At 34.2% G+C, this 26,180-nt stretch overlaps 2 protein-coding genes across 2 annotated transcripts in view; one reads left to right on the top strand and one right to left on the bottom strand.

Annotated features, from left to right (window-relative positions):
- The window catches only part of mcph1 (microcephalin 1), a 58,508-nt gene that overhangs the window by 17,528 nt on the left and 14,800 nt on the right, over positions 1-26,180 (top strand). The window contains exons 11-13 of the mRNA XM_041252143.1: positions 5,466-5,503; positions 5,728-5,890; positions 7,338-7,415. Coding sequence (XP_041108077.1) covers positions 5,466-5,503; positions 5,728-5,890; positions 7,338-7,415 — 279 coding nt within the window. The remainder of the gene's footprint in view (positions 1-5,465; positions 5,504-5,727; positions 5,891-7,337; positions 7,416-26,180) is intronic.
- On the bottom strand, positions 8,909-25,977 carry LOC121317751 (angiopoietin-2-like). The gene is made up of 9 exons (XM_041253895.1): positions 25,702-25,977; positions 17,371-17,526; positions 16,329-16,450; positions 15,668-15,900; positions 15,019-15,146; positions 14,542-14,643; positions 14,183-14,349; positions 10,579-10,709; positions 8,909-9,915 (listed from the first exon to the last, which is right to left on the bottom strand). The coding sequence occupies exons 1-9, from the start codon at positions 25,975-25,977 to the stop codon at positions 9,755-9,757; spliced, it is 1,476 nt and encodes a 491-aa protein (XP_041109829.1). The 3' UTR covers positions 8,909-9,754.

Genomic DNA, 26,180 nt, shown 5'->3' with positions numbered 1-26,180 from the left:
TGAAAAGATTTTGACACATCACTCAATTAGAAGTAATCAAAAGGTGACAATTGGAAGTGATAACAAGTAGATTTAATCTGTATTAGCATGGTTTTTACATAGGTTTTGTAACTTCAGAGCAAGCTGTCCTTAGAAACTCCATGAGGAAGGTTTTAGCTCTCAGTCCTACTGAATTGTTGGGGTCTGACAGGAGAGGAAATTAGGAAAAGTCAGCTGCGCAAAAGAAAGTGAAATCCAAGTGTAAAGGCTGCATGGAGGAATCTAAAGGAAGCGCCTCATTGAGTCCATGCCTGAGAGGGTTAAGGAAGTCTTAAAACACAAGGGAATGCACTGAAACTAGGAAATAGAACTATTTGGCTTCTTTTGCGGTATCAGTTGGTAGTTTCTTCGATTTACTTGTTGTTAAATAAAAGATCTAAATTATGTTTATTATTTTTAATTGTCTCAATACTTGTATGTATTTATGATGCCATTTTTTATTAGGCTACATCTGCAAATGTAAGTTTGTCACATGCAAAGAAGTACCTTCTGTTGTGTAAACACCATTGAAGCTGCTTTACTTCTAATACCGGAGAATGTCCTGGAACAACACAATTTGTGTGAGTGACAAGAAGTTTTGCCAGTATACTTTGTCCATCGGACAAATCATATTTATTTATTTATCAATATTCGTTCTATTGCTAGAAAAACACGCAGGTATATTTCTAGAGCCACGCAAGTTTCTGAATTGCGGAAGGCTAGCACCTGTATACAAACATGTTAAAAAGTGTTTACATTCCACCCCTATCCTTTCTGATTGGCTAGCTGGTCTTCTGTTGAAAAAAAAAAACAGAAATGTCTGCCAAGAGAACCTCTGGCAAGGCACAGGCTTATCTTTTAAACTTTTTTGTAAATTAGCAAATAAGTTATGCTGCTTTCTTAATGCATGAACATGACATTTAAATGCAGCAATCTAGTAAAGTTAGAAGAAAAAGTGTTGTAGAAAAGATTGTGTAATTTTATAAAATGATTTCTGAGTCTACTTTGTGGTCAAGCGTGTACTTGTTGGGATGTTTATAAAAAAATAAAATAAAGTGAAGTTTACTGTTTAGAAACATTGATTTTTTTCTTTCGATTTTGTAGTGTTGCTAATCTAGTTTTCATGTACCATATTTACATGTTTTTTAGATTTAAGTGCTATATTTAAAAAAAAAAAAAATATATATATATATATATATATATATATATATATATATATATATATATATATATATATATATATATATATAAACCAGGATTTCCCTGCTGCAGCAGTGTTACAGTTAGCCATCATGGGACAATGTTGTTGAAGCTGACACCCTGGGATCCTTCAAGAAGCTGCTTGATGAGATTCTGAGATCAATAAGCTACTAACAACCAGACGAGCAAGATGGGCCGAATGGCCTCCTCTCGTTTGTAAACTTTCTTATGTTAAGATGTTAGATGAGGAAAAACAGCTGTAATGTTGTACACAAAAAGAAAACTTTTTTGTTTTTTGTTTTTTTCCTGAATTTGATGGAGCCCACTGTAAATAGTGCATGCAGTTTGGTAGAAAAACTAAAAATGCAGTGAAACTTGACGGGTTATTCACAAGCCCTTTTAAAAATCTGGGGTTCAGCAGTTACAAAACTGAAAGTGTCAAGAAAAATCAGAGTTCCACAAAGCAGCAGTAATAGTTGGCAATGATTTTGTATCTGTGATGCAACTAAAACGTCTGTACATCAGAAGTTTAATTCAGCTTATAGAGAAAGAGTGGAAAAAAACAGACAAGCTATTTTCATATTTGAATAACTCCAAGCATTGCTTATTATAGTTGTACTCTTAGTATGTTACTTAAGTTTGTCAGCGTAAGTGTTCCAAACCGCATTGAAAGGAACATTTCCTGAAAGTATGTTATACATTTGTTGAGGTGAGATGGGGTCACAGGAAACTTTTTGTGTATTGTGAAGAATTTAGCGAACCAGTCAAACTACAAGGCTAGATCCGCCCCTGTTAATCATTAATTGATTGATTGATTGATTGTGTTCAGAGTTAAATAGTCAAAATTCTACAAGTTATACTGGTATTCGACTTTTTTTTTTTTTTTTTTGTGTGTGTGTGTGCGACAGGGAGGGGGCAAGTAGATTTTTCTAGAATTTTGTTCCTTGGACAAAAATTGCACACGCCCGGTGTTGTGAGGTGAACAAAATTGATTTTCAGGAACACTGTTGAGCCCTGTGGCATTTGTGATATGAATCTTCAGCCACGTAAGAAATGTAAATTATAAAAAGTATTGTTTCGCCTCCATTGCGAAGATCAATGCATATTGAGGATATGACATGCTTGTGAAAAAGGGTTTAGATCGTGATGAGTGATAATGAAATCCGTGACCAAGAGATAAAGAAAATGCACAACCATGGCTGAAAAGACTAGAATTTTCAAAGAGACTTGCTAGATATGCTGCTTACATTATCTATCGTAGATTTTAGGCAAAGGAGAAATAGCAAATACTGCATGTCAGGATTGCTTTGCAAGGATAATTTGAACAAAAGAATTAGCCTTCTGTCCATGCTTTGCTGGAGTTGTGGTATGAGGCGTGATGCTCCAGAGCCATAAATGTACATTCTATAAAAGTGTCATTAAAGTTTATCCTTGGGTTAAAGCTCTGTAAAACAGACATGTCATTAGATTTTTTTTTTTTATTCAAGTGAAGGATAAATTGACTAAAGTGCTGTTCCACTTCATTGAATATTACAAGGCCATAGGCAATGAGTCATACTCTTTATTATTATCATCATTATTTATTTAGTCTCTCTTACACGTTGCTTTCCCGCAAAATAAAATGCATTTCATCCCTCATTATGTGCATACATTAATTCCCAAGTCCTGCTGATATCTATAGCCTCTGTGTTCTTCAAAATATTTAAAGTACATATCAGCTTAATAATAAGGAATAATATGTTCCCTTAGTAGTCCGCAGTTTAGCAAACCCATCTTAAGATTAAAATACAAAACCGCTTAGTGAAAGTGGCTTGTGAACTGCAGTTTATCAGACCGAATTTGTGCACATTTTAACAATTCTATATAATAGTTTAGAATACCCATGTTGTGAAGAGTGTAACATCATTTTAGGTAGGGGGTTGGGGGCTTGCCCATGATAGACACTATAACTTGCTGTAGTGATTTACTGATGGATGTGTTCTGATTTTAGTTCTATTTTATTGTGGTTTGTATTGCTGCTGAGGACCATGCCGTTCTGTCTCTGACTCGGGAATCGATGGGTGCTCACTCTGCTTCACTGGCTGGATCAGCTGCTGCCGAGTCAGAACTCTGCTTTGCACGCTTGCGTTTAATGGAAAGCTCTTTGTCTTGTTTGGTTTTAAAATACTTTATTCAAATAGTCAAAGGTACACAAAATAACAATCTTCAGTACAGGAGTCAAAAAGATCCCTGGGTCTGACTTCATATTTCCTGGTGTTAAATAGCCCTAGCTCCACCCCTAGTCTCTAACAGGCAACCTATAGAAAGTAAGGCATCCTTATCAGAACTCTCTGGTTAAAGTCCTACAGAGCTTGGCTACACTCAGTCCTGGCTCACGCTACGATTAGATGGTTGTCAAGTGTACCACAGCATGTGTGTCTAATGCTTTTGTATTATTACATTTAATATTCTTGTACATAATTATAATAAACCAACATTCAGTAGTGTCTGATTACAACATTGTACAGTACATAAAAACTAGCATGCAATTGTGTTCAAGGATTACAGATAATACTGCATATATTTGCCTTTTAATAGTGTTTTAGCGGATATTGTCAATAGTGTGCAACTCCTGCAATATAGTAATAATAAAATGAATTGCTCTGCATTGTAAGCAGTGCTCTTGTAATGCAAACAAAATTAATCATCACAGTTGTTACTAATTTTATTTAACGAGTTTATCAAGGGTGATGCCTTTGTTTTATTAAACAGTTTGCATTGATTGCACAAATGTGGATTAACCATTAACCCAGATTAAATCGAGGATTACATTTTAATCATGTTGCTCAAAACTTTAAACCATATTTTTATATTTAATCCTTGTTTAAATCCAAATTTAAACATTTCTTTATTCTAGATTAAAATATTCTCACATTGCACCACTAGTTTTAATCCAAATTTAAATGTGACAGGTGGATTAGATTTAAACCTTTCCTGGAGGTGGTTTAAATTCGGACATAACAGAAGATTATTTTAGCTGGATTGAGTTAGAGGAAAGCGTTCCACAAATAAAAATTAGAGACAGACTGAATCCATTTGAATTTTACAGCGACGTGGAATATTGTATATTTGAGTAAAGGCGAAAAGAAAATTAGATGAAAGTTCATCTAATAGATGAAATATGTCATGTTGTACAATTCTATATGTAACTTTTTTTTTTAAACAATAGAAAATAATATGCAGCATGTTAAAAGTGTATGCATGTCCGCAGGGGGTCCTAGGTCCTGTACCTTTTTGTCTGACAGGTGGGAATTATACAGTTTGCAATGAACCATATGGGGGGGAAATTGAATTGAATAACAAACATGTTCTGTAACAATTTTAGGTTGTGACATTAAAGAGTAAGAAAATTACAGTGTGTTTTTTTTGTTTTGTTTTGTTTTTCCCCCACAATCCACACAGCGGAACACCAAAAAAAAAAACTAGTGCTTGTCGCTCCAGTTCATCAGTTTAGCTGGATCACCGCTGGTATTGTTCAAACCTGAAGATTATATTAAAACAGGGCTAGGCAAAGGTAACCGACACCATGTTCCAGCTCAGCGTGTGGGTCCACACCTTTGACCCGGGTCAAGCGAGACAAAATGCATGACGGCCGTTCGTAAGACGAGGAAATAACAAACGGCCACGCCAGCGTGAAGGTTTCACGTCTGCAAGGGACATTTTTGTTTATTCTGTTCAGACATATTTAAGTTGATTTGAGACGCACCATGAGCCAGATTGCAGCAGGGATTGAAGAAACGTTTGCTCTAATCAACATTTGGGCTGGCGGTTCAATCCAGAGAAGCCTGAATGGAAGAGTGTAGTTTTTGTGTACCTATAATCAATGCTACAGGCTGTCTTCTTTCAGTGCATGTTGTTGAATGAAATCATCTGAGAAAAAAACATCTATAAACTCACCAACTACGTTTTTCTTCAGTCTGTTTTTGGCAGCTATGGCTTGTCAGAAGGCCATATCAAGATGAGAATTCTTATGAATCATTTACAAAAGAAAAACTATTATGACAGCAACTTTGTGCTTCTGATGTTGGGTTCTGATCAATCCAACAGAAATAATGCCTAATTTATATTACTTGCTAAAACACTTTACATTGCTACTGATTTCCAGAAGCTGTTTTTTGTAATACAGATCACTTTTTCTCTATAAAGTCTTTTTAAATGCAACACGTTTTGAAGGAATTAATATTTTCACTCTTTTTTTTTTTCTTCAGTCAAACAGAACATTAGTTATGACAAGTATGCCTACAGAGTAAGTACTGTTTACTTTTACTCTCAAATGTTAAGTTATTATTCACTAAAAGCAATTGAAGATAAAGTATGGATTTGAAAAAATAACTTACAAATGAAAACGCAGCTTTATTCTATATATTTCATCTTGCATTCCAAATGAACATCTTTTTTTAATAAGTATTATATTGTACATGTTTGTAATTAAGTTTAACTAATGTGTATTTTTTGTTTGGTGTTGAGTAGCAAGCAGAACACTGTAATCCAGGTTGTGGACAAATTGGGAGGCTTCTCGTTAGCGGATAAAGTGTGTGAAACTACAACACATGTGGTGACTGGCGGTCCTCGACGCACTTTGAATGTCTTGCTAGGAATAGCCAGAGGCTGCTGGATTGTCTCATTTGAGTGGGTTAGTACAAAACTAGAACATCTTAAGATTCACTATTCTAATCCTGCATTAACTCCTTGCACTGCACTTCTAAATACTGGCTCCCGGTTTTGTAGTGTTTTCAAATCCACATCTTTCTCTTCAGAAGTGGTTTCCTGTGCTGCCATCTTGAAAAACCTGCTTGACATGCTTCTTTTTGTCACACCTGGGTTCCCACAATTCAGTTATTTCCCGTCCATTCCCTAATGTCACACTAATTTTTTTATGCTGCTTGTGTAGTACAGCATTTTTCTAAGAGTATGATCCATTTAGCAGGGAGACAAGATAGGAAGAAAGTGAGGCATGTTGTCTAACCGTGTCAGAGGAATAGCTGGGATATGTACCATAGTTACTGTATATCTGTTTGGTAGTGTGTTCTGTGGTCTGTCTATACCAGTACACTAAGTGGTAATTCACACAAAGTATAGTATCTTTAATAAATCCATGTAGTAAATCTTACAAGCACAGATTTACAGAAAGAAATGCATTGTAACACTGATCACAAGCACTACTGTACATGTAGTTGTTTTGTGTCAAATTGGCTAATATTAGGTTAAGATTATTCTACGCTGAAAGAAGTGTACACTTATGAACATGACCAAAACCCAAGAGTGGTAAATTAAACATTTACTTTTCCTTAAATTCAACACAATTAAACAGCTTAACCATAAACATTGCTAAATAGACATGGGAAAAGTATAATTTATAAATGTATAGTTAAAATAAACAGTATGAACTACCACCGGAATTAAAGTAGAGAATTGATTAAGAATGAAAGGTACTCTTTTGACAAACTACCAAGATTTTTTTTTTTTTTTTCAGGAGGTATTGTATGTAATGGAATTTGAGAATATACAGGGTAATAAGAGTTAGCAGAAACCAATTCCTTTACATAAAAAAAAGCAAAAACATTTCTTCAAAGTTTTTTTTTTTTTTTTTTTTTGCACAGCTTGCAGTGCTTGAATGAGATTAAATAGAATAAAAGAACAAGGATACATTTGTGGAAAATTACTTTTAATGACTAGCTTTCCAGGGAGCGTAATTTGTGGTTGGTCATGCTTAGTGAGTCTTTTAATGTTGTAATGTTTGCAAGCTACTAGACTGTTATAGGGTTGTTTTTTTTTTTGTTTGTTTGTTTTTTTTAAACTATGTCTTCAAGCAGGCTTTCAGAGGCTAGCATGACATACTGCTATACTGTTTTAAACAAAATGATTGATCATTAAACATGTGATGTAAATGTAAACTACTTTGAGAGCCTTACCCATTCACTGATAATGCAAAACAAAATCAGTAAAGTTCAATATGGTTGAGTGAGAGTGAAAATACACACAGTAAACATACTTATAAATGCTGCGTCTTTTTTGTGACACAGCACATTTTCTGACTTTATGAAAAAGTACTGTGTACAGGTATATTTATTTATTTTCAGATTCTTTGGTGTGTGCAAAGTGAGCAGTGGATACCAGAGGAACCATACGAACTTTCAAATCACTTTCCTGCAGCACCTGTGAGTCTTCTTTTTGTGTTATGTTGACAGAAATTTCTGTAACTGCTGGTGATAACCGGACTGTAATGCAATACGTTTGTGAGTTGTTTTTATGCTCCACTTATTTTTAGTTGTGTATTAATTTATTTTAGTAAGGTTTTTTCTTCATCGATTGGTTAAATACAGCAGTGTCTTTTGCCACTGCTTTGTGTGGATAACTGGCAATGCTTGTGACGTAGAACGTCACGGGTTCGTTGAACCCGCCACTATAAATTGTCTTGATGTACAGTAGTAGTTAGCCTTTAATGTCATATTGCAGAAGTTGTATATATACCTGTAATTCAAAGCAAGAAACATTTATTAATAAATCTATGTGCATGTTTATTTTCAATGGTGTATTATGCATAAATAACAGGCTACTAAATGAGTAACTGCTGCATGTTAATTTTGTGCACAGAAAATGGCCCTCCTAGTAATTAGGGTAGTTGGTGGAATGGAAAGGATGTCTGATACATTTATTGCCCTATTTATTACCCTTTCCTGTCTTCATTCACGAATCATTATCATCACCTTCCTGCGTCTGTTCTTAGCCAATATTTTAGTCATAGAGTTGGCCCAGTCAGATTTCCTCTCTGGGGATATCAAACTGCGCATACAACCCTTCTAACTTCCATGTCTCTGATAAATATCCACAGGTACAGACATGTTTAGATGTGTCATGGTACTGTTAAAAAGTCATAGTACAAGTAAAAAAGATGTACTTTTAAAGCTGTTCATGATTTAGAGTTGTCATTCTGTAGGTATTGTATTCGGGCTAAGCTTGCTTCATATCCCTGTGACTGACATCACTGCAGTAGTCCCTTGTGTGGATTACAGAAACCAAAACCCAGTCTGAGGGCTCCTGTTGTGTTGCTTTTAGTGGTGAGCTAAATTGTAGCATTATGGCAGACGCTATATTTTATTTTCACTTCATCCTTTAAGAAAACACCCTTGCTGCACTGATTGAAATATGTATGCAATCTTATTTTGTTTAACACACTCTTGATACAAATCTATGGCTTTATTGTGTAATGTAGCTTTTGAGAAATGATTCTATTAATTCTTATAATGTTGATCTTGGTCAATAGTGCGTGGTTAACAGTGAGTGTCTGCGGGTCTGTAATTACTGCTAACTAAAAATACTACCTCACGTTCCAAGACTTCAGTCACAGCTTACCTTATTTATTGCTTATTCTTTTTACCACGTAATAGTCATAAACCTTGCAATAAAAACCTGATTATTCCAAATACGTTTTGGGTATGAACATGTGTAAACAAATAAGTGATTTGGTGCATATTTTATAGAAGTGTACAGCTATGGCCAAAGGTGCATCACCCTAGAATTTTAGTATTGAGACATCTTAAAAAACAAACAAACAAAAAAAAAAACCTGTATGAACATAATTTTAGATATTTTTTATTTAACATCCTGTACTCAAATAAACTACAAAATGATATCACAAAAGTCTACCGGAAGCTATAATAGTAGTAAAGTATTTCATGTTAGATTTCAAAATGTCACATTTTTCAATTTGTCAGTGTTTCATTACGTATACTGTATGGAAAAGTAGTACAAACCTGTATGTAATTCTATATGTTAAGGTAACATTATTCAGCTGGTTTCACTTGACTTTATGAAGCAAAATTAGTTAATTATAGAGAGATGCAAAACTTCTGGCCATTGCTGTAGAGATAGTAACATAATTCTAGATGGTTCTGCTGCGCTTTCAAACAAACTAATGGTTTTTATCCTCCTAATGTTTTTAATTTTCAAAAAATTATTGTGGTTCCTTCAATGATAATATACATGAATAAACTCTATACAACATTTTACAAAACAATTCCCTTTGCTTTTTATGAAAGTCAACATCCTGTTTTCTATGTTAACAACCGAACAAGTATCCACTTACAAAGTGCTTTTTCCTTCTTGAATTTTAACACTTAGAATTAAAAAAAAAAAAAAAAAGTTTGCGAACTAAACAGTTCTTGACACCTTTTCCTGATGAGTGGTGATCGGCAGGCTGGATCACAATTATATTACACAAAAGGGCATACTTTTGTTAAATTGTCTCTCACAGTTCCAGTTTTGTATAAATAACAATAATAATAAAAAAGAATGTATAAAATTGCACCAAGCAAAGTTTACAGCTTTTTATACAGTAGTTCAAGTACGCAAACTTCCTCAAAAAAATTAAATATTCCATCTTCTGATGGAATGGAATATTTCCTATAAACAAACAGATAGATGTAAAACACAGAAAAGTTAAGGTACTAGCCATATTTTGTAGACTAGGCAGAAAACTCTTTGAACAGATGCCTTATCAGAAGTCTGCAGGTCTGATCATCATTGTAGTTGCTTTTAGCGAGTAGCCTGACCCTTTCCAGTAATACCATTTGATTCCATTGAATCTGTTTGTGTTCTGTCCCAGTTGGTAGTACATTCCATTTAAGTTTGAAGGCCCACAGGCATCAAACCACCAACCTGTGAAGGAAAGGTGTAAAAGTGAAATTATGCAGCTTTAATGTAAGAAACAAATATAGTCTCAACTAAAACTTGAATCTTGTGCAGACATGCAAGTACAGTGTCATTTCATCTTAAATTCAGCTGTAATAAGCCATGTTTCTCAATTAAATTCATGCAGTAAACATACAACTTTATTTTGCTTCATTTAAAAAGCATGCAAAATTTAACTGTGATGAACTCTTGTGTTGTTACACCTAGAAGTATCCCGATATCCACAGTTAGAAGAACACAGTGCCAGTGAGAGTGAGCAGGTTGTAATGTGGAAGTCCTTGAAATCTTGGTAGGAAGACCCTACTAATATAACAAAACTCTTTAGTTCCCAGACTACTACTAATGTCAGGCTTTGTAGAACTTGAAATTCCCAAATGAGCTGACTAGTGATTAACAAGCAAATTTTGTCAAAGTCTTGACCCAGCTACAAAAAAATATATATATATTCTTTTAAAGTTCTTCAGATTCTGGGATGATTGCCAAGTGAAAAGTGAACCATGCAGAATTAAATATTAAGTGATTTGGTGGAACACTAAAGCAGCAAGTAAAAAGCTCACAGTATTTATAGTTAACAGCAGCAGATATTTAAAGTTGAGGAGCAATGAAAGGAGATAATGAAACTGCTCATACCTCCTGTGGTGAGTTTTGAACATTGGCAAATACATTTGTCATTGTCTACATCCTTTGTACTGAAATCACTTCCTGATTGGCCAAGGCTACTGATTTTGCCTGCCGTTCCACTGTAGTCTTTAAGGTGTATCCTGTATTGTTGAGAGAGAAAAAAACATGTAAGGAAGAAATCCTTTATTTTTATTATTACAAAAATAAGTACAAATTTGTGGGGAAAAAAAGCAAAGTGTTCCCTTGCAGCAATGTTTTTGCTTTACTGCATAAATAAAAATATGTTCTAGGTGGATAATGCCTATAACGCAGTTTTAAAAATGTATTATTTATATGTATTTATTTGAGAAAGAAATGAAGTTGTTCACACTTCATTATGTTTTGACATATGTTTGTCCAATTAAAAACAAAGCAACCAAATAAACAACTGGACTTAAAACAAATCCAAATATATATTTTGTTATGATCTTCTTGATAGTTTTCGGTTTAGAAATCGGAGAACATTGGATTCACAAGTTGAGATACTGTAAATTTGATTAGTCATTTTCTATAGCTCCATCTTCACATACCACCAGTGTACTTTAAAGGTTAAAAAAAAAACACGGTCCATTGAACGATATGTGATGCATAAAGGCAGGTTACTAGCCGTCAGGAGGGTTTTCTTTCTTGTAAAGTTTGTACATGATATACTTTAAATGGGGTAATTAGTTTTAAGATACAATCTAATCCACATTCATTATCTCTGCAAAATGTAAGCCCCTACAACAGAAAAGGAAGTAATTATGAGTAACTGTTTAAAATTACACTTTCAACGTCATCACAAAAGTTAAATGTTTCGAGCCAGCTACACTCGAGCATATGTAGGGCTTGAAGTTTTAGTTTTTCACCGATAATAACCAAAAACTTTGTTTAGAAGATTCATTTTAATTTTGTTTTTAAACCAATAAATGGAGGTGTTGGCAACATTTTAAACAATGTCAATCATTCACGACTCTCGTTCTACATAAAGAAAACGGCTGTCAGAAGGCAGGCAGTGTGTAAAGACATTGCAACTGACCAATCATTAATTTTGTGCACTACGTGATAGGTGTCATTTGCTTAGCAACGGGCTTAACAACCACAAACCCAAGCCAACTAGCAACATGGCGTCGCCAGTCATTTTTTATGGCGTTAGGGTTTTATTCAGCGATGAACCAAAAAAGCTACTGTAAATATAAAACTGCTGTATGGTTATGCTTCTACTAATGCATATTCAAGACTGCCTAGTTATTATGATTAATATTACCATTATAGCTGCATAAATATCAAAACTTAATCGGAGTACCATGACAAATGTTTAATCTTAGGAAAAAAATATAATTAACTTATTGTCTGCTGAGATTAATTACTACAGTACGCGATAGTCATACGATGCGGTGGACAGAAAACCAAACATACCAACTGTAGTGTGGTAGATGCACGTAAAATTGAAATTCGTTTTTTCTCACAATTCTCGGATTCAAAATGCATCCAGAGTTCTACAATGCTAGAATGCTAATGTGGACAGACGCACTGCAACACAGCAAGTTACAAAAATAAGAACCGAAAAATCCCAGCTCTAAATATATGCCATCTCCCCAGGTTATTTATAGATGTGGATATATATAAAAATGATTTTTTTACATTGAATATATTCACATAAAATTTTTTATAATAGCATACATCATGTTTTAACTACATACATATTGTTATTATCATAAAATAATAATAATAATAATAATATATTTGACAAATAGACTTTGCACATCATGTTTTAACTACCGTAATTTACCGCTAGTAACGGTAACGTACACCCCCACTTGTTAATAATAATATATATGTATAAATAATAAGACACTAGACTGCACAGAAATATTTTTGTATGTTAAAAATTATGTTGAGTAAACGGTCTACATATAGTTATTTCCACAGTTTATGTAGTAGTACAAACAATGATGCCATTTATTCTAATCATAATTTGTGAGGTGAAATTATGATTTTTATATATTGCACCGTGTTATTATGTACAGTAAGATAATATTTTTTTTTTTTTTTTTTTCTACCCATTTTTTTTTTTTTTAAAGATAGGATTTGTATTTCAATCCCATTGCACTGAAGCAGTACACAACAATCTTGGGGTTTCTCAGTATTTAAACACTAAGCAAAACAGATACATTCATTCAAATCCATTCAAAACCAAAACAGCATTTGCTCCAGTGCAAAGTTTGCACCACTTGAAATATCACCTTGCTTAATAGCATAACACATTTATTATCACGATTTTTTTTAAAAAACGCTCACGATTTTTAAAAAAACGCTCGCCATGCACTACAGGTACTTTGAGAAATGACCTCTCTCAATGTCATATCACAAACCCGCTCGTTGTCACGTTTTGTGTAGCCAAATGCTGCGTGGCAGAGCTTTACTGAGTAACCACAGGATATAATAATTAATTTCTAACGCAACTAACAATCAGTAACCATCTCGGCTAATAAACTGACATTTTGTGCAGCCTGTTAAATGCTGCATGGGCGGTCTTAATGGGATACAGTATGGATAGCTCATCAGTCGGTAATTCATGCTTTTTTAGATTATTTTACGTTCCAGTTAATGATACAAAATGTATTTGTCCTGTAGTAAACTATATGCATTTGTTTAAATGTAAAGAACAACTAAACATAGTCTTTCTTTTTTTTTTTTTCTTGCACTCGTAATATGCTGTTATAGGCAAATGTGAAAACCAGTTTATATCATAACCCGCTTTATATCACACATGTTGCCCGGCACGCCAATCATGATATAAAGCCGGTTCATCTATATAAGCAACACGCCCTATTTTCCCGCAAAAGGAATGAACAGCTACATGCTTAATGACGGTATTTTTCAACTGCCATTAGAGCCGACAGTTGCGCAATCTGCACATCGTTATGTTGTCAACGTCAGCTGCATACATCCCCTCATGCTCAAATTCTGTGCAGCGTTGTTTAATTGCTATGCATGGTTTAGGCATTATAGAAACCAGTGTCTCTTCTCATCCATCACAAGTTTAATTCCCTAACGACTCGCTCCAAATTATACAGTGCTAGTCAGAGCCTCCGTTTCCCTTCAGACTGTGCCTATGGTAACGGCTGAGCCTTGACATCTACGATTGCAAGTATTTATTTAAAGTATTTTATTTATTTTTTTTATAAACTTCCCAATTTTAAAAATGTCATTCCATGTTTGCTTTATAATTTTTCATTTTATATTTGCATTTCATTTTATTTTGAGCTATTTTCATATTTGTGAAAAACACTGGGCTCTATGTGTATGCAATAAGTCAGGCTGTTGGCAGGAATAATTCTCAGCTATACCTACAAGATGAAAGGTGCTTAATACTGTATACAAAATATTATACATTTATTGGTGCTTTGAACTAGTTGGATTTATTTTTCTCCTGAAAAAGAAGTAAACAGTTTTGCAGCTGTGTTTTAAGTGGATTTTAATTGCACTTGATGTTATATTTACCAATCTGGAATCCATGTGGAATTAAGTAATATCTCCAGTACAAAAATATTACAAAAGCAACCAGCACGGGATATTTCTTAACACTAACCTGTAGTTCTGCGCCTCACTGTTGAGATAAAAATTATCATAGAGTGAATAGCCCTCATTGCCTTCCCAGTCTTTTAGTTGAATCCTCAGAGCATGTGGTTGGTCATTGGTTAGCTGGGAAACAAATTCATTTCCCAGCCAGTATTCCCCAGCAGAGTCACCAAACCCCTAGACGAAATGCATATGAACATTTAATTATCGGAATTTCCTTTTAACAAGAACATTCTGTGTTATAAGTGTAGTTCATACATTTACAAAAAGTTTCTGATGGCTTTTAGTGAAGCATGTATGTACTAACGACTTAACAAGCAATGTTTTAATAGACAAGCTGTACAATTGTGACTGTTCAAAAGTGCATACCATTTTGTATTCTTTCCAAGTTCTGTGAAAATCTACATGGCCATCTGTACGACGCTGTATTACTGTCCAGCCACCTCCACTGGAGTCCATATCACAGTATGCCTGAAATACAAAGAAATGCACTAATGGTTAAGATTGAATAGCTCTATTGTAAGCTTTTTCATTGAGATTGATCATTTGTAAAAATCTTGAGATACATGAAGAAATCTGAGAGAGAAACATTATCCAAACCACAATTTACATACAATATGCAGTGGTTCAGGTGAAAAATCTGAGCTTTTTTTTAATAGTTTTCACCCCTGTGAGCATACAGGGATGCATCGGCTGTCAATTTTATTTATTTTTGCATAAAGTACTTCATTAAATCAATTTGTTTTAAAAATAAAATCGACATTACTGGTTAATAACTGTTGTACCTGTTTCTCACTTAGAACATCTGTTGTATTGACTTGTTCATGAAAATATGATTGATCCTACCTTTATTTGCTCTGTTGTGTTGGGGAGAGTCAGTGCATAGACACCACTTGTTGTCTTTCCAGATTTATATAGTTCTGCACAGTCTTTATAAAGGTTTTGAGCTTCTGTAGCCATGATTGAAGTTTTCACTGTGAATACAGAATGTAAAACTGTTCTATAATAATAAGAATTATGACCAAATATTAAAGAGTAAGTGGTTCTTATTACAATTTCTCAAATATTGTTTTTGTAGATCCACAAAAGTGTGGCTCTTCAGATTATATTTTTTTTGGCAGTACACTGCTGTGCACTTCTGCATACTAATATAAGGACTCTTGGCTGATTGGCTCACCTTGCCAAATTGAACTGAAATGACAGGTCTTGAACTTCTAGGCAAAGCTAACATATTAAAAAACAAAAAACAAACAAAAAAAAAAAACACATCCACACTATTTCAAAAAAATTATAATAAGAATGATTTAGAATAATTGTAAACATCAGAAAAGGTAAGGAACGGTAAAAAAATGTAATAAATAAAAAACAGTAATCTGTAATCAAATATTGACCCTTAAAATACTGTTTGTTCATGTTTTTCCTTTCCTTCCCTTTTCAGTTGGGGATATGGGACTGCAGTCATTGCATTCAGTAGATTAGCACTGTATCCACTTACGGTTAGGAGGGGATATTATTGTGATAAGATCAGTAACAGTTTTCATCAGATCATGCTGCTGTTTCTGCAAGACAGAGTTGTTTGATGCTGCTGTGACCAGCTGCTGCTCCAGCTCCTCAATCATTGAGTTCTGTCGCAACACAAGCTGCTTGATTTGGTCCTTTTCATCTTTCAGGGTCTTAAGTTCTGCTAGACGCTGGTCTTCCATTTCTAAAACTCTTTTTTCTAGAAAACTAGTAAATGAAAATCTGCTTCAGTTCACTTATCTCTTGTATTGAAGAAGCAAAGTGGAGTTTCTGTTGTGGTTTATTTAGCAATACTTTTGCAAAACCTAATTACAAAATCCTAGTAAACCAACAAAAGATTACTTCTTTTGTACCAAATGAAACTGATAACAGGAGCAGTTAGGATTTAAACTACTACAGTAAGATTTAGTTCAGTTGTAGCTTAGTTTACTGCTACTGTAAAACAAACTTCATTGCTTAAACATTTCTTATTGAAACTAGACCCTTCTTACCTCAATGTAAAGAGTGTTCATTTTGAAAAAGAAAGTCCTAGGGCAGCCTGTGATACTTTAATGAATTAAGAGAAAGCTATTTATGAAAACAGATTAATATTTTGTGTGGTGGTGGTGGTGGGGGGGGCTTCTCAATTTGCTTACCTGTTCTTATCATGAAGTCTACTTATTTCAGTTGTTTGGACTAGAATTTGTTTTTCCAGTTTATTTGTTGAAAGGGCATTTTGTAGTAGTTGAAGTTCAAGTCTTGTAGTTTGATTTATTACCTAAAATAAAAAAGGGATGAAATGTGGTTTTAGTGGAATCCATCCGCACTTAGTTTGCTATAGCTGAAGACAATTTTAAAGCTTAAAATTGCAAATAGGCAAACTTAAAAAATAAATGTCTGTGTTTTACTGTTAAATATAATGGATTAAAATGCATGTTCCGTTATAATACAAAACTAATAGCAAAGTGCTGAAGAATACTGTTCGAACTGGCTTGTTTCTGTCTTCATAACGTACTGTAAGTAGGATAGTCTTATTTGGCCACAGTCTGATTTTAAAGTGAACAGTATAATTGTAACTGTCAAATAATTTCTGACAGTTTTGTTCCCTTGTTAAACAGCTACAATAACTATTGTACAGTTCAATGAAATCTTTAAGGATCAGCTGAAGTTTTTGGAAAGAACTGATGCACACATGCATGACAGAGCTCTCTGGTTTTGTTATGATTACCACTAACATGTAACATGGAAAGTCGCCAAAGATTTATTGTCCCTGAGAGAGTAATATTTTAGTCAGTCTCTGTATGACTTTTAATGTGAAGATGAAACACATGGTGACAGTTATAGGGGCATTTTAATGGGTGAAAATGAACAGCATTCTTTTGAATTTGACAAACAGTTAAAAGGGCTGTGAAACATTTATTTTTTTTATGTCTGTAATACCCTATTCACACTTCCTAAATAACACAATATCAACATACTTTGAATCCACATGATCGGCATTCACATCCTTCGCCATCAAGTTATCAAAATGTGTTTTTCTCTGTCTTATACCTGAATCTATGTTGAGTAAATGCCTTGTTCATCCAGATCAAGTTCATGTGCAATATCCAAATGCCATTGCTATCTAAAAATGAACTGGTTTTTTTTTTTTTTTTTTTTTTTTTTTTGCTTCACATATTCAGTCATGTGTTACCTTACCTGAGCCTCCACACTTGTTAATTTGCGGGTCTGCTCTGCTGTTTGACTTAACAGGTTGGTTCCAATTTCAATCATGGCTGCTGTGTGGTTGTGCACTGCACTCTGTTGAATTTGTACCATATCGTGCTTCATGTTGACTTGGATGTAGTTTTCTAGCTGCAATAGAAAAAAACACAAAACAAAAAAAACAACTAGAACCATGCTGCTTTTATCATGCTTTGCAGTGAAATAGTTAAATGGTGTGACCCCTGGAGTTCAGTTTGAGCGCCTTGATTCGCAGCTGGGAAACATGAGTTTGAAGTGTCTGACATTTATGATTATAGGAATTGTGTCCTAAGTGTCATTGCTAGGTTATGTATTTTATTGTAGAGTTGGAATTCAATTCCCTGTAGGAACTGTGATTATAGTTATAGACTGTACAATGCAGTTTTGAAGATGGGATTCCAATTCTTAAAAGAGCTGTTTTAAAATTTAGAAATCCTAAAAATATCCACTATACTGTGTGTCTAGTGCAATTGGACAAACTCTATATTACCTAATTTCAGGCGACCTACTTTTTTCGGTGTTTTTTTTTTTTTGTTTACCTTTATACTTTAAATGTGTAAGTATGATGTAACTTTAATTGTTTTGATCATAAACAAATTAGATTAATGTCTAATCTATAGAACTGATTGATTAGACAAAATGTTTTTTATATAATTAAGCAGATCTGACCCAAAGTTCTGCTAACATTTAGGTAACATAATATTGGATTTATTAAAGTTTGAAAGATACAAAAACATTTTTGGTCATGGCTGAAATTGTTATTATGGTACAGTTTGATTAGTTTAATATCTAGCAATTTTATGAGGATCGCTCCTAATTTGCTCCAGACTAATAGAAATGTCTGTCTTTTGACAAGAAAATTAATTTGTCTCAAATCACATTAAATACAGGATATTTGGAAATAAGATCTACTACAAGGAGGTTACAGCCTGTTGAAATAGACAGATTAGTTCATCATCGGGTCCAAAAACGACCTCAGCAATTCAGTTTTTGTATTGATATAACAGGATTTTGGCAGGAAATTTGAATTCCTGAATAAAAAGGTTCAAATATTTTGATTATTTAACATAAGCTTTCAACATGGACACAGGTGGTGTAGGACTTAAGGAGATAACATTTGTTTTAACTGTCTTACTCTTTGGGTCACCCAGAAACATATTTGGAATTTTCTGTTTGCAAAACAAAATGTGCTTTCACTGGTATGAGCAAGCTTATATCTGCACAGTCTTATAGAGCTAAATTTTCACTCCTAGCAGAAGCAAATGTTTTGCATAAGTGTTTGTCAGTCCAGCAGTTGTCAATATAGGTGGCCTGTGCGTGTGTTTGGTTTTCCCATATGCAGTATATTTCTGCAACTGCTGTACAGTAGAAAACGGTAATTATCTGGAGCCATGTAAAGCGATATACAGAAAACAAAAAAATATGCTTCCTGATTTACCCTAATCATTTTGAATCAGTTGCAATGCACAAAAGTGAAGGTTTACTGTGGTAATACAAGATTTTGTGGATTAAACACAGCACTGAACAAAACCGAAGGTCCTTAGTGATGACATGATAAGGGCTGTTAGGTGGAAAGAAATTTCAAAATAAACCAAGACATTTAAGCTTTATATATATATATATATATATATATATATATATATATATATATATATATATATATATATATATATATATATATATGCATACATATATAATATATATGTATACATATACATAATATATATATGTATACATACATACATACATACACACACACACACACACAGTGGTTTGCAGAAGTATTCACCCCCTGCAAAGTTTTCACATTTTGTTGAATTACAAATAATGTGTGCAGTTTTTCTTCAAAGCTATATTGGTTAAACTGAACACTGTTATAGGAGGAGGAGGTTAAATGTCAGCAAAACTTGCAAATAAAATGTACAAAATGAAATGTAGTGGTTGTGTAAGTATTCAACCTTTGAAATTTTCTTGTACCCTTCTCCTGCTCTGTGTCTCTCTACCACTTTATCTTAGTCTTGATGGTTGCTTTGTTGGATCACTATATGAGTTGCATTTTAAGTCTTTCTATACCTGAGGGAAATTATCTACAAGTTAAACCACAATGAGTACACACAGGCTGAAACCATTTCACTAATTTTGTGACCTTTCAAACAAATAATTTGCACCTGAACTGATTTAGGGCTGTAGTAGCAAAGGGGCTTGAATACTTATGCGGCTGAGATTAATCTGTTTTTCTCCTTAAATCTTACATATTTATATTCTATATGCATTTTTTAACTATCAGTGTGGAGTAGTTGGTGTAGATTCTACATGTAAAGTCTAATTTGAAAGTGTTACGGAGTACACACAGGTACCAACAAAATGTTAAAAACTTTGGAGGGGGGGTGAATACTTCTGCAAACCACTGTGTGCGCGCTCTCAAAGTAAGCTTTTATTTCAGTCACCAGCAGGCTCCTATTTTTCTTTATGGTGGCCAAAAAAAAAAAGAAAATAGTTGGCCAATGGGATGCCACTACCAAGTCTGTATGAAAGACAAGCGGCTGTCTTTTTTTTTTTTTTAATTGCCAAAGTGGCGTTTAAACATTAAGCCTAGATAGACGAGAAAAGTATCTGACTGCTATACTCGGCAGCTGCCAAGATGGAGTTGAACCAGGAAACCTCTCGATGTACAGCGTGTGTATCAGAAATAATAGGTAAATAAAAAACAAACAAACAAAAAAACCCTAACTTCTACGAGGACAGAAGAAAAAATTATGAATTGTTGTTAACTGTATTTGCAAAAGGTATTCAAAAGCTGCTTTCTTAAAATTGTATCTTCTTTAATTGTATTTGTGCTGTCCTGTAATGCAAAATATGCCGAAAGTAAAACAGTAGTTACAGTAGTTGCCAGCTGTGAAGCTTACCTATTTACACAATTAAATACATGCGTGTTAAGTGATCAGTTTGCCACTTCCATTTAGACGGATGTAGTGAAAATCGTAATAAAAATATTTAGATGCATTTTTCTGGTGTTTTTTTTTTTTTTTTTTTTTTTTTTGGCTTAATTCCTCCTTTTTACTTGTTTTCAGCTCTTGAACAGTTACATATTTCAGGTTGGCTGTAACATTGATAAGTAACTTGAACTGCAACTGTTTAAGAGCTGAAAACAAGTAAAATGTCTAATTAAGCAAATTATTAGTTCAGTTAAGGGTCTAGTTAAGTAATTGAAAGTTCGGTTGGAATGAAAAACAGAAGACATGGGGCCCCCAGAACCGAGTTTGAGAACCCCTGGTCAGAGTAGTTTCTAAAACATGAATCCAAATGCTCAGTGAAAATTGTGTAATACATACTTTATGTGGAAAGGTCTTTTTCTAAATTGTGTGAATTGCAGTAAAATCAGGCAATGAAGAAAATATTTAGTTGTATTACACTTGTTTGTATGTTAATTTAAGTAACAGAGTCATGTGGTACTTGCTTCATTACCTAGTCCTAGATACTGCACAGATGGTGTAGGAAGTCTGTGTCTGTGTGATCTGTCAGTAGTGTTGGAACAAGGGTAATGTGTGATTCATTCGTTTTAGCAGTTTAAAACTGGATGCTGAATTCTATTCATGTCTTCTAGGATATAATGTAAGATTCTTTAAATTTTCTAAATAGGAAATTGAGTCAATGTGCTTTTTTTTTTCTTCAGAATAAGATGAAATTCATTAAAAATAGACAAACATGAACTACTTCAAATAGGAATACCTAAATAATAGCTACAGTACACAGAGGAAAGTATTCATGCTTGAAGTTGCAATTGCCTGATAAATGGTAAAAGTGATCACCTTGCAATTTGTTAAGTCACTGACTGATTTTCTTCCTTGGTCAAGGAGCACAAAATGAAAAACCACAGTAGTTAAGCACACAGGAGACGCTTGTGACCCCCCCTCCCCTTAATGAAGCCTGTTTGTATTGAAATCCAGTTTGTTCCCCAAAGTTTTCTTTCTGATGCTAATCCTGAAAGCTCATTTAATGGACCCTGTAGACCAGGGGTGTCAAACTCAGTTCCTGGAGGGCTGCAGTGCCTCTGGCTTTCATTCCACCCGAGCTCTCAATTACTTAACTGGTCTAATTATTTGATTAACTGGACACATTTAACACTTCTCTTTAGGCCTCTGTTTCATATGTAGTGTACCTTGAATCAAGTGCATTTTTTTAAACCGTTAACTGTAAAAGACCTTGAAAAATATTAAATGCGTCGAATTCAACAAATTATTAGATCAATTATGTTAATTGAGAGCTTAAGTTGGAATGAAAACTAGAAGACCCTGCGGCCCTCGAGGACTGGAGTGTGACACCCATGCTGTAGACAGACAACCAGGAATTGATAACAGCTTGCATTACATAAAAAATAAATAAGTAAATAAATTCTGCAACCTGCAAAGAAAGTAGCTTACCTGACTGTCCCTGCTGTGCAATTAAACCGTTTCCTGTTACACTTACAAACCTGGGTAATTTTACATGCTTTATAAACAACTAATTTGGTAATCTGTAATGAGTTGAAAAATGAGCGAAGCAGATCATATCAGTGAAGGAATTTGAAACCTCTTGTAGCATGCAGCAAATTGTTGTTTTTTTGTTTGTTGTGGTTGGTTGCTTAGACTTGTTTTTGAAGATTTGCAGATCTGCTAGGTGGGTGATTTCATTGCAAGGCTCAAGGCACTGGATTATGTAAACTAAAGGGTTTTTGTGCACTTATGTTAATATTTATTTATTTTTTACTTATTTTTTGCTTCAGGTAGCACAAAGCAAACAGTGTAAGCTGATGTCAAAACCAGTTGTTTTTCTTGATTTTTTACAGGTGTTAATGTGCCTGGAGTGTTTAAATAAACCGCACTTAGTTCATGTAAGTTGTGGTTGTAAGCTTATTAAATTGTTTGGGTTGTTTTGGGTGTTTTTTAAAACTCAATTCTGCAGTAAGTTCAACTTGGTTTTACAGTTTCTACATAACTGAAAGCATGTCTAACCTTAAAAATCTTTATCAATTTTAAAGTTGAAAATACAGCATCTTGGTAATTTCTCAAACTGTTAATTAGGACAGGTCATTAGGTAAACAAGATTGTTCAATTCAGTGGATCCACTGTTTCCTGCAAGTTTGTCTAAAATGTCTTCACTTGTCTCTCTTCGGAATCTAGTTGTCCAATTGTATTTACACAATTCTAGGTTGTGACAACTAAAAGCTTGATTTACTAATAATCCAGGATGGAGAGAAACTATTATAGTATTGTAATGTGTAATTAATGAAGCTTTTGCTATGAACCTTCCTTTATAAAGTATATCACACTGTTATGTTTATTTAGTCATTTAGCAGATGCTTTTATCCAAAGCAACTTGCAGAGACTTGGAGGTGAACTTAGGAGTCAATTAGGATCTCGGTTTTATATCTCATCCGAAGGACGGAGCACGAGGAGCTTAAGTGACTTGCTGAGGGCCAGACACAGTGAGATTGAACTGGGAACCTCCTGGTAACAAGCCTCTTTATTTAACCACTCGATCACTATGCCTCAGAGTCTATCCTTACACGGAAACATTTCAGTTTGAGCCCAGAAACCTCTCTTAAACATTACAATAGACTCAAGCAATGAAGAGGGTATCATTAATCATACTGTAATCAACCACAGTGAATGTGGGAGCCACAACATAATGCATTGCTGTGTGCTACTTCACTCCTACAGGAAGAGCTGCCAGACTCCATTCACAGGGTATCCGGTATAATTCTTTAGTAGAGAAACCCCCATAAAGGGGATATTGCTCTTTGAAATTGTGTGAATCTCTAAGCAGAAGAAGCCTTTGTAGGAATGTGGTATTAATGAAAACCTTTGAAGTAATGAATACATTGACCCTTGTAAATAAGGACTTGGTCTCAATGGGTATCACTGGTTAAAAAAATTTAAATAAGCCTTATTTTATAGACTGAACATTAATTAGTTTCAAAGGAATTGCATCAAACAAGACAACTTCAAACTACTTCAAAGGTTTCTTGTAATTCACTTAGTTTACCAACTTACAGAGGCTTTCTTTACAACATGCTGTTTTAGAATGTTGGAAAACTATAAGCCTGGTTCATCCAGTAGGCTAGGCTACTTCTGTTGCAGATGAATGCGATAGGTCAGGCACATACAGCTAGCTGTGCAGTTTCACTGTTTGCTGTACGAGATGCATGGTGTCGCAGCCCTTTTGACTGTGCAAAGTGGTTTTCATACTTTTAAATACAGACTGCATTCGCAAAATTGGATACATTTATATTTAAGTAGATGTGCTGAGTTTGTACTGAGGATTAAAAAAAATATAAAGCAACATCGTTGGTACATCCATCCTCAACCAACAGAGAACCCGAAAGGGAACTTTTCAAACATTCAGAGAGGTGTGGGTATGTGACAGTGAGAGGGATGATAGGTTTGATTATTTTTGTTAAGGCTGTGCACCTTTCCAGAAGAGACGCACATCGCAAGATTGTAGATTATGTAATTCCAACTTTTTGCATAGGATCGGAGACCCTCGACTCCGACAGGAAATGATGTCGGAGTCTTAAGTATGTGACAGTCTTAGGATTGTCCTCATTTCAGTTCTTGAAGTGTCTTTGCAGGAGGTTGAGGAGACAGCATTGGTCAGATACTTTCTGTGGTGGCATCCTTAAGGGGCATTGTTTTTATATTCGGATTACAATTTAACACTTAGATGTTGCCCTATTACCAAAGACCAATGTGATAATAAATAACTGGTGAAATAAAATATCACAGTTTTATTTACAAGATACTTTGTCCAAATATACGTTTTCTTTTTCAGCTAGTATGATACAAATAATGAGAGTACTGTAACTTGTGCAATATTTATTATTAAAATCACTAACGTGACAATAAACACATTGTCAATGTTGAGTAACGCTGAGAAAAAAGAGATTTAAATAATCTCAAGGAGGACATCTTTGCCCCTTAGTTATTTTGAATCAGTCAGTTTTATCTGTCAATGCATTGTGTGTAATTGGTTAAACTACAATGATGTTTAACTTTTTGAAAACGTAGATCTTACTGATACACTTTGCAGGTTAAAACCTCAACAGGAACTGTTTCTGACTATTCAAAAGATATGGCCAAGAGGAGAATTTTAATGCTGCACAATTGTTTACACTGAACATTATGTGGAGTAATTTAACGTATTCTGTTGTGATATGTACAAAAAACTGTTCGTTTTACCCTTGAAGTAGAGTTTTCTTGCTCACTGCTCCTATATAAAGTTGCTCTGTGTGACTTACTCGCTTTGATATGATCCTGACTTTTCACCCCAGTAGTCTTAACCATGCAGATGTTCAAGGAGCAGATGCTGCTTGCGGCACCCACCCCCTTTCCAGCAGGAGTGATTTGTTAACTACTTCAGTGTGTGGTCTCTTGTGGTTTTCAAGTACGATTTATCCTACCTCATTGAATAGGCTACCAGCCTTCTCCAGTGTACTGGATTTTAAAAACTATCTAAACAAAACAAAAAAGCAGCAAAACCTTTTTTATTTGGCTCAGCCAGCTTAATGTTATATTAGTGCCACAAATCTGTTACAATCGTAATGCAATCTGAACAGTTTCCTTCCCTGCAGGTATTTAGACAATTACAAAACCTACATATCCTCAGAATGTTGATCGAAGTGCCATCTGGCCAATTTAAGGAGTACAATCAAAATTTACTGTTGAGAGGCATGTTTTTATGTTAGCATCTTAAATTAAATGATTCGTAGTAAGCCTCAATTTAAAAAGGAAACGTGTTTTGCATATTTAGGAGGACTGCAACTAGTGCAACATTTACCTAGTAGTAACCATACTGAACATATCAGTTTTATTAGGCATTTCTGTTCAGGTTTTGATATCTGTGATTTTTGGTTAACTTTTTTTCTTATCTTGTATTCCCAGCATAGCACATTTTGTTGTTTTTTTACAGTTAACTATGAAAGATGTTAGAACCTCATATTGGAATAGCTTAGAGTTTGAATTTCAAAAAGTGCATTTCAACAGTAAGAATACAGTAGATTAAACTAAATGGGATGATCATCCCAGGTTGTATTGTAAACTGTTTTTGTTTGTAATTTGAGAATAGGTAAACCATTTAAAAAGGCAAATTTCATTTAATATTTCCACAATGTTTAACAGACGCACAAAATTTTTATTCTCTGCTGTTGTGAACGTTAAACCAGGTAGTTTTGATTGTACAAAAATCTAACTTTATTATTATTATTATTATTGTTGTTGTTGTTGTTAGTTTATTTGGCAGATGCCTTACCTTTAAGAGCCACTGGGTGTTGTTTTCCATGATATCTTCGAGAAGTTCCAGTCTCTGCACTGATTCGTCATATTCAGCTGGATCATCTCGTTGCACTGCATTAGTTGCATAAGGATATGAAGATGATCTGCAATTTTCCATCTCGGGTAACAGAAACGTGTAGCTGCAAGGGCCTTTCTGGATCTGATATTGTCTCTTTCCCAGATTTTCTGTACTTTTTCTGTACCCTGATCCCAGAGCAAAACTGTAACTCGTGAACATCAAAATAATCCACATTTTTCTTTTTTTTTTAATATATATATATATATATATATATATATATATATATATATATATATATATATATATATATATATATATATATATATATAATATAATGTAAAGTAAAATAAGTACTTAGTTCAGTTTTACAGTTAAAAAGTAGGGAATAAATTAAAACAATGTAATTTATTTTGTAAGCTGCAGTTTTCCAAGTTTAG

Source organism: Polyodon spathula, chromosome 6, assembly GCF_017654505.1.
Source record: "Polyodon spathula isolate WHYD16114869_AA chromosome 6, ASM1765450v1, whole genome shotgun sequence".
NCBI classification, from domain to species: domain Eukaryota; kingdom Metazoa; phylum Chordata; class Actinopteri; order Acipenseriformes; family Polyodontidae; genus Polyodon; species Polyodon spathula.
The sequence above is the reverse complement of the archived record's forward strand: the minus strand, read 5'-3'. Positions and strand labels throughout refer to the sequence as shown.

Bases quoted from the DNA above. Each gene is read 5' to 3' on its own strand.
- LOC121317751 (XM_041253895.1), bottom strand. From the start codon at position 25,977: ATGTGGATTATTTTGATGTTCACGAGTTACAGTTTTGCTCTGGGATCA. The intron at 14,644-15,018 runs GTAGGATCAATC...TTTGTATTTCAG, and splicing joins ACACAACAGAGCAAATAAAG to GCATACTGTGATATGGACTC. The intron at 10,710-14,182 runs GTTAGTGTTAAG...TCAACAATACAG, and splicing joins AGTGAGGCGCAGAACTACAG to GATACACCTTAAAGACTACA.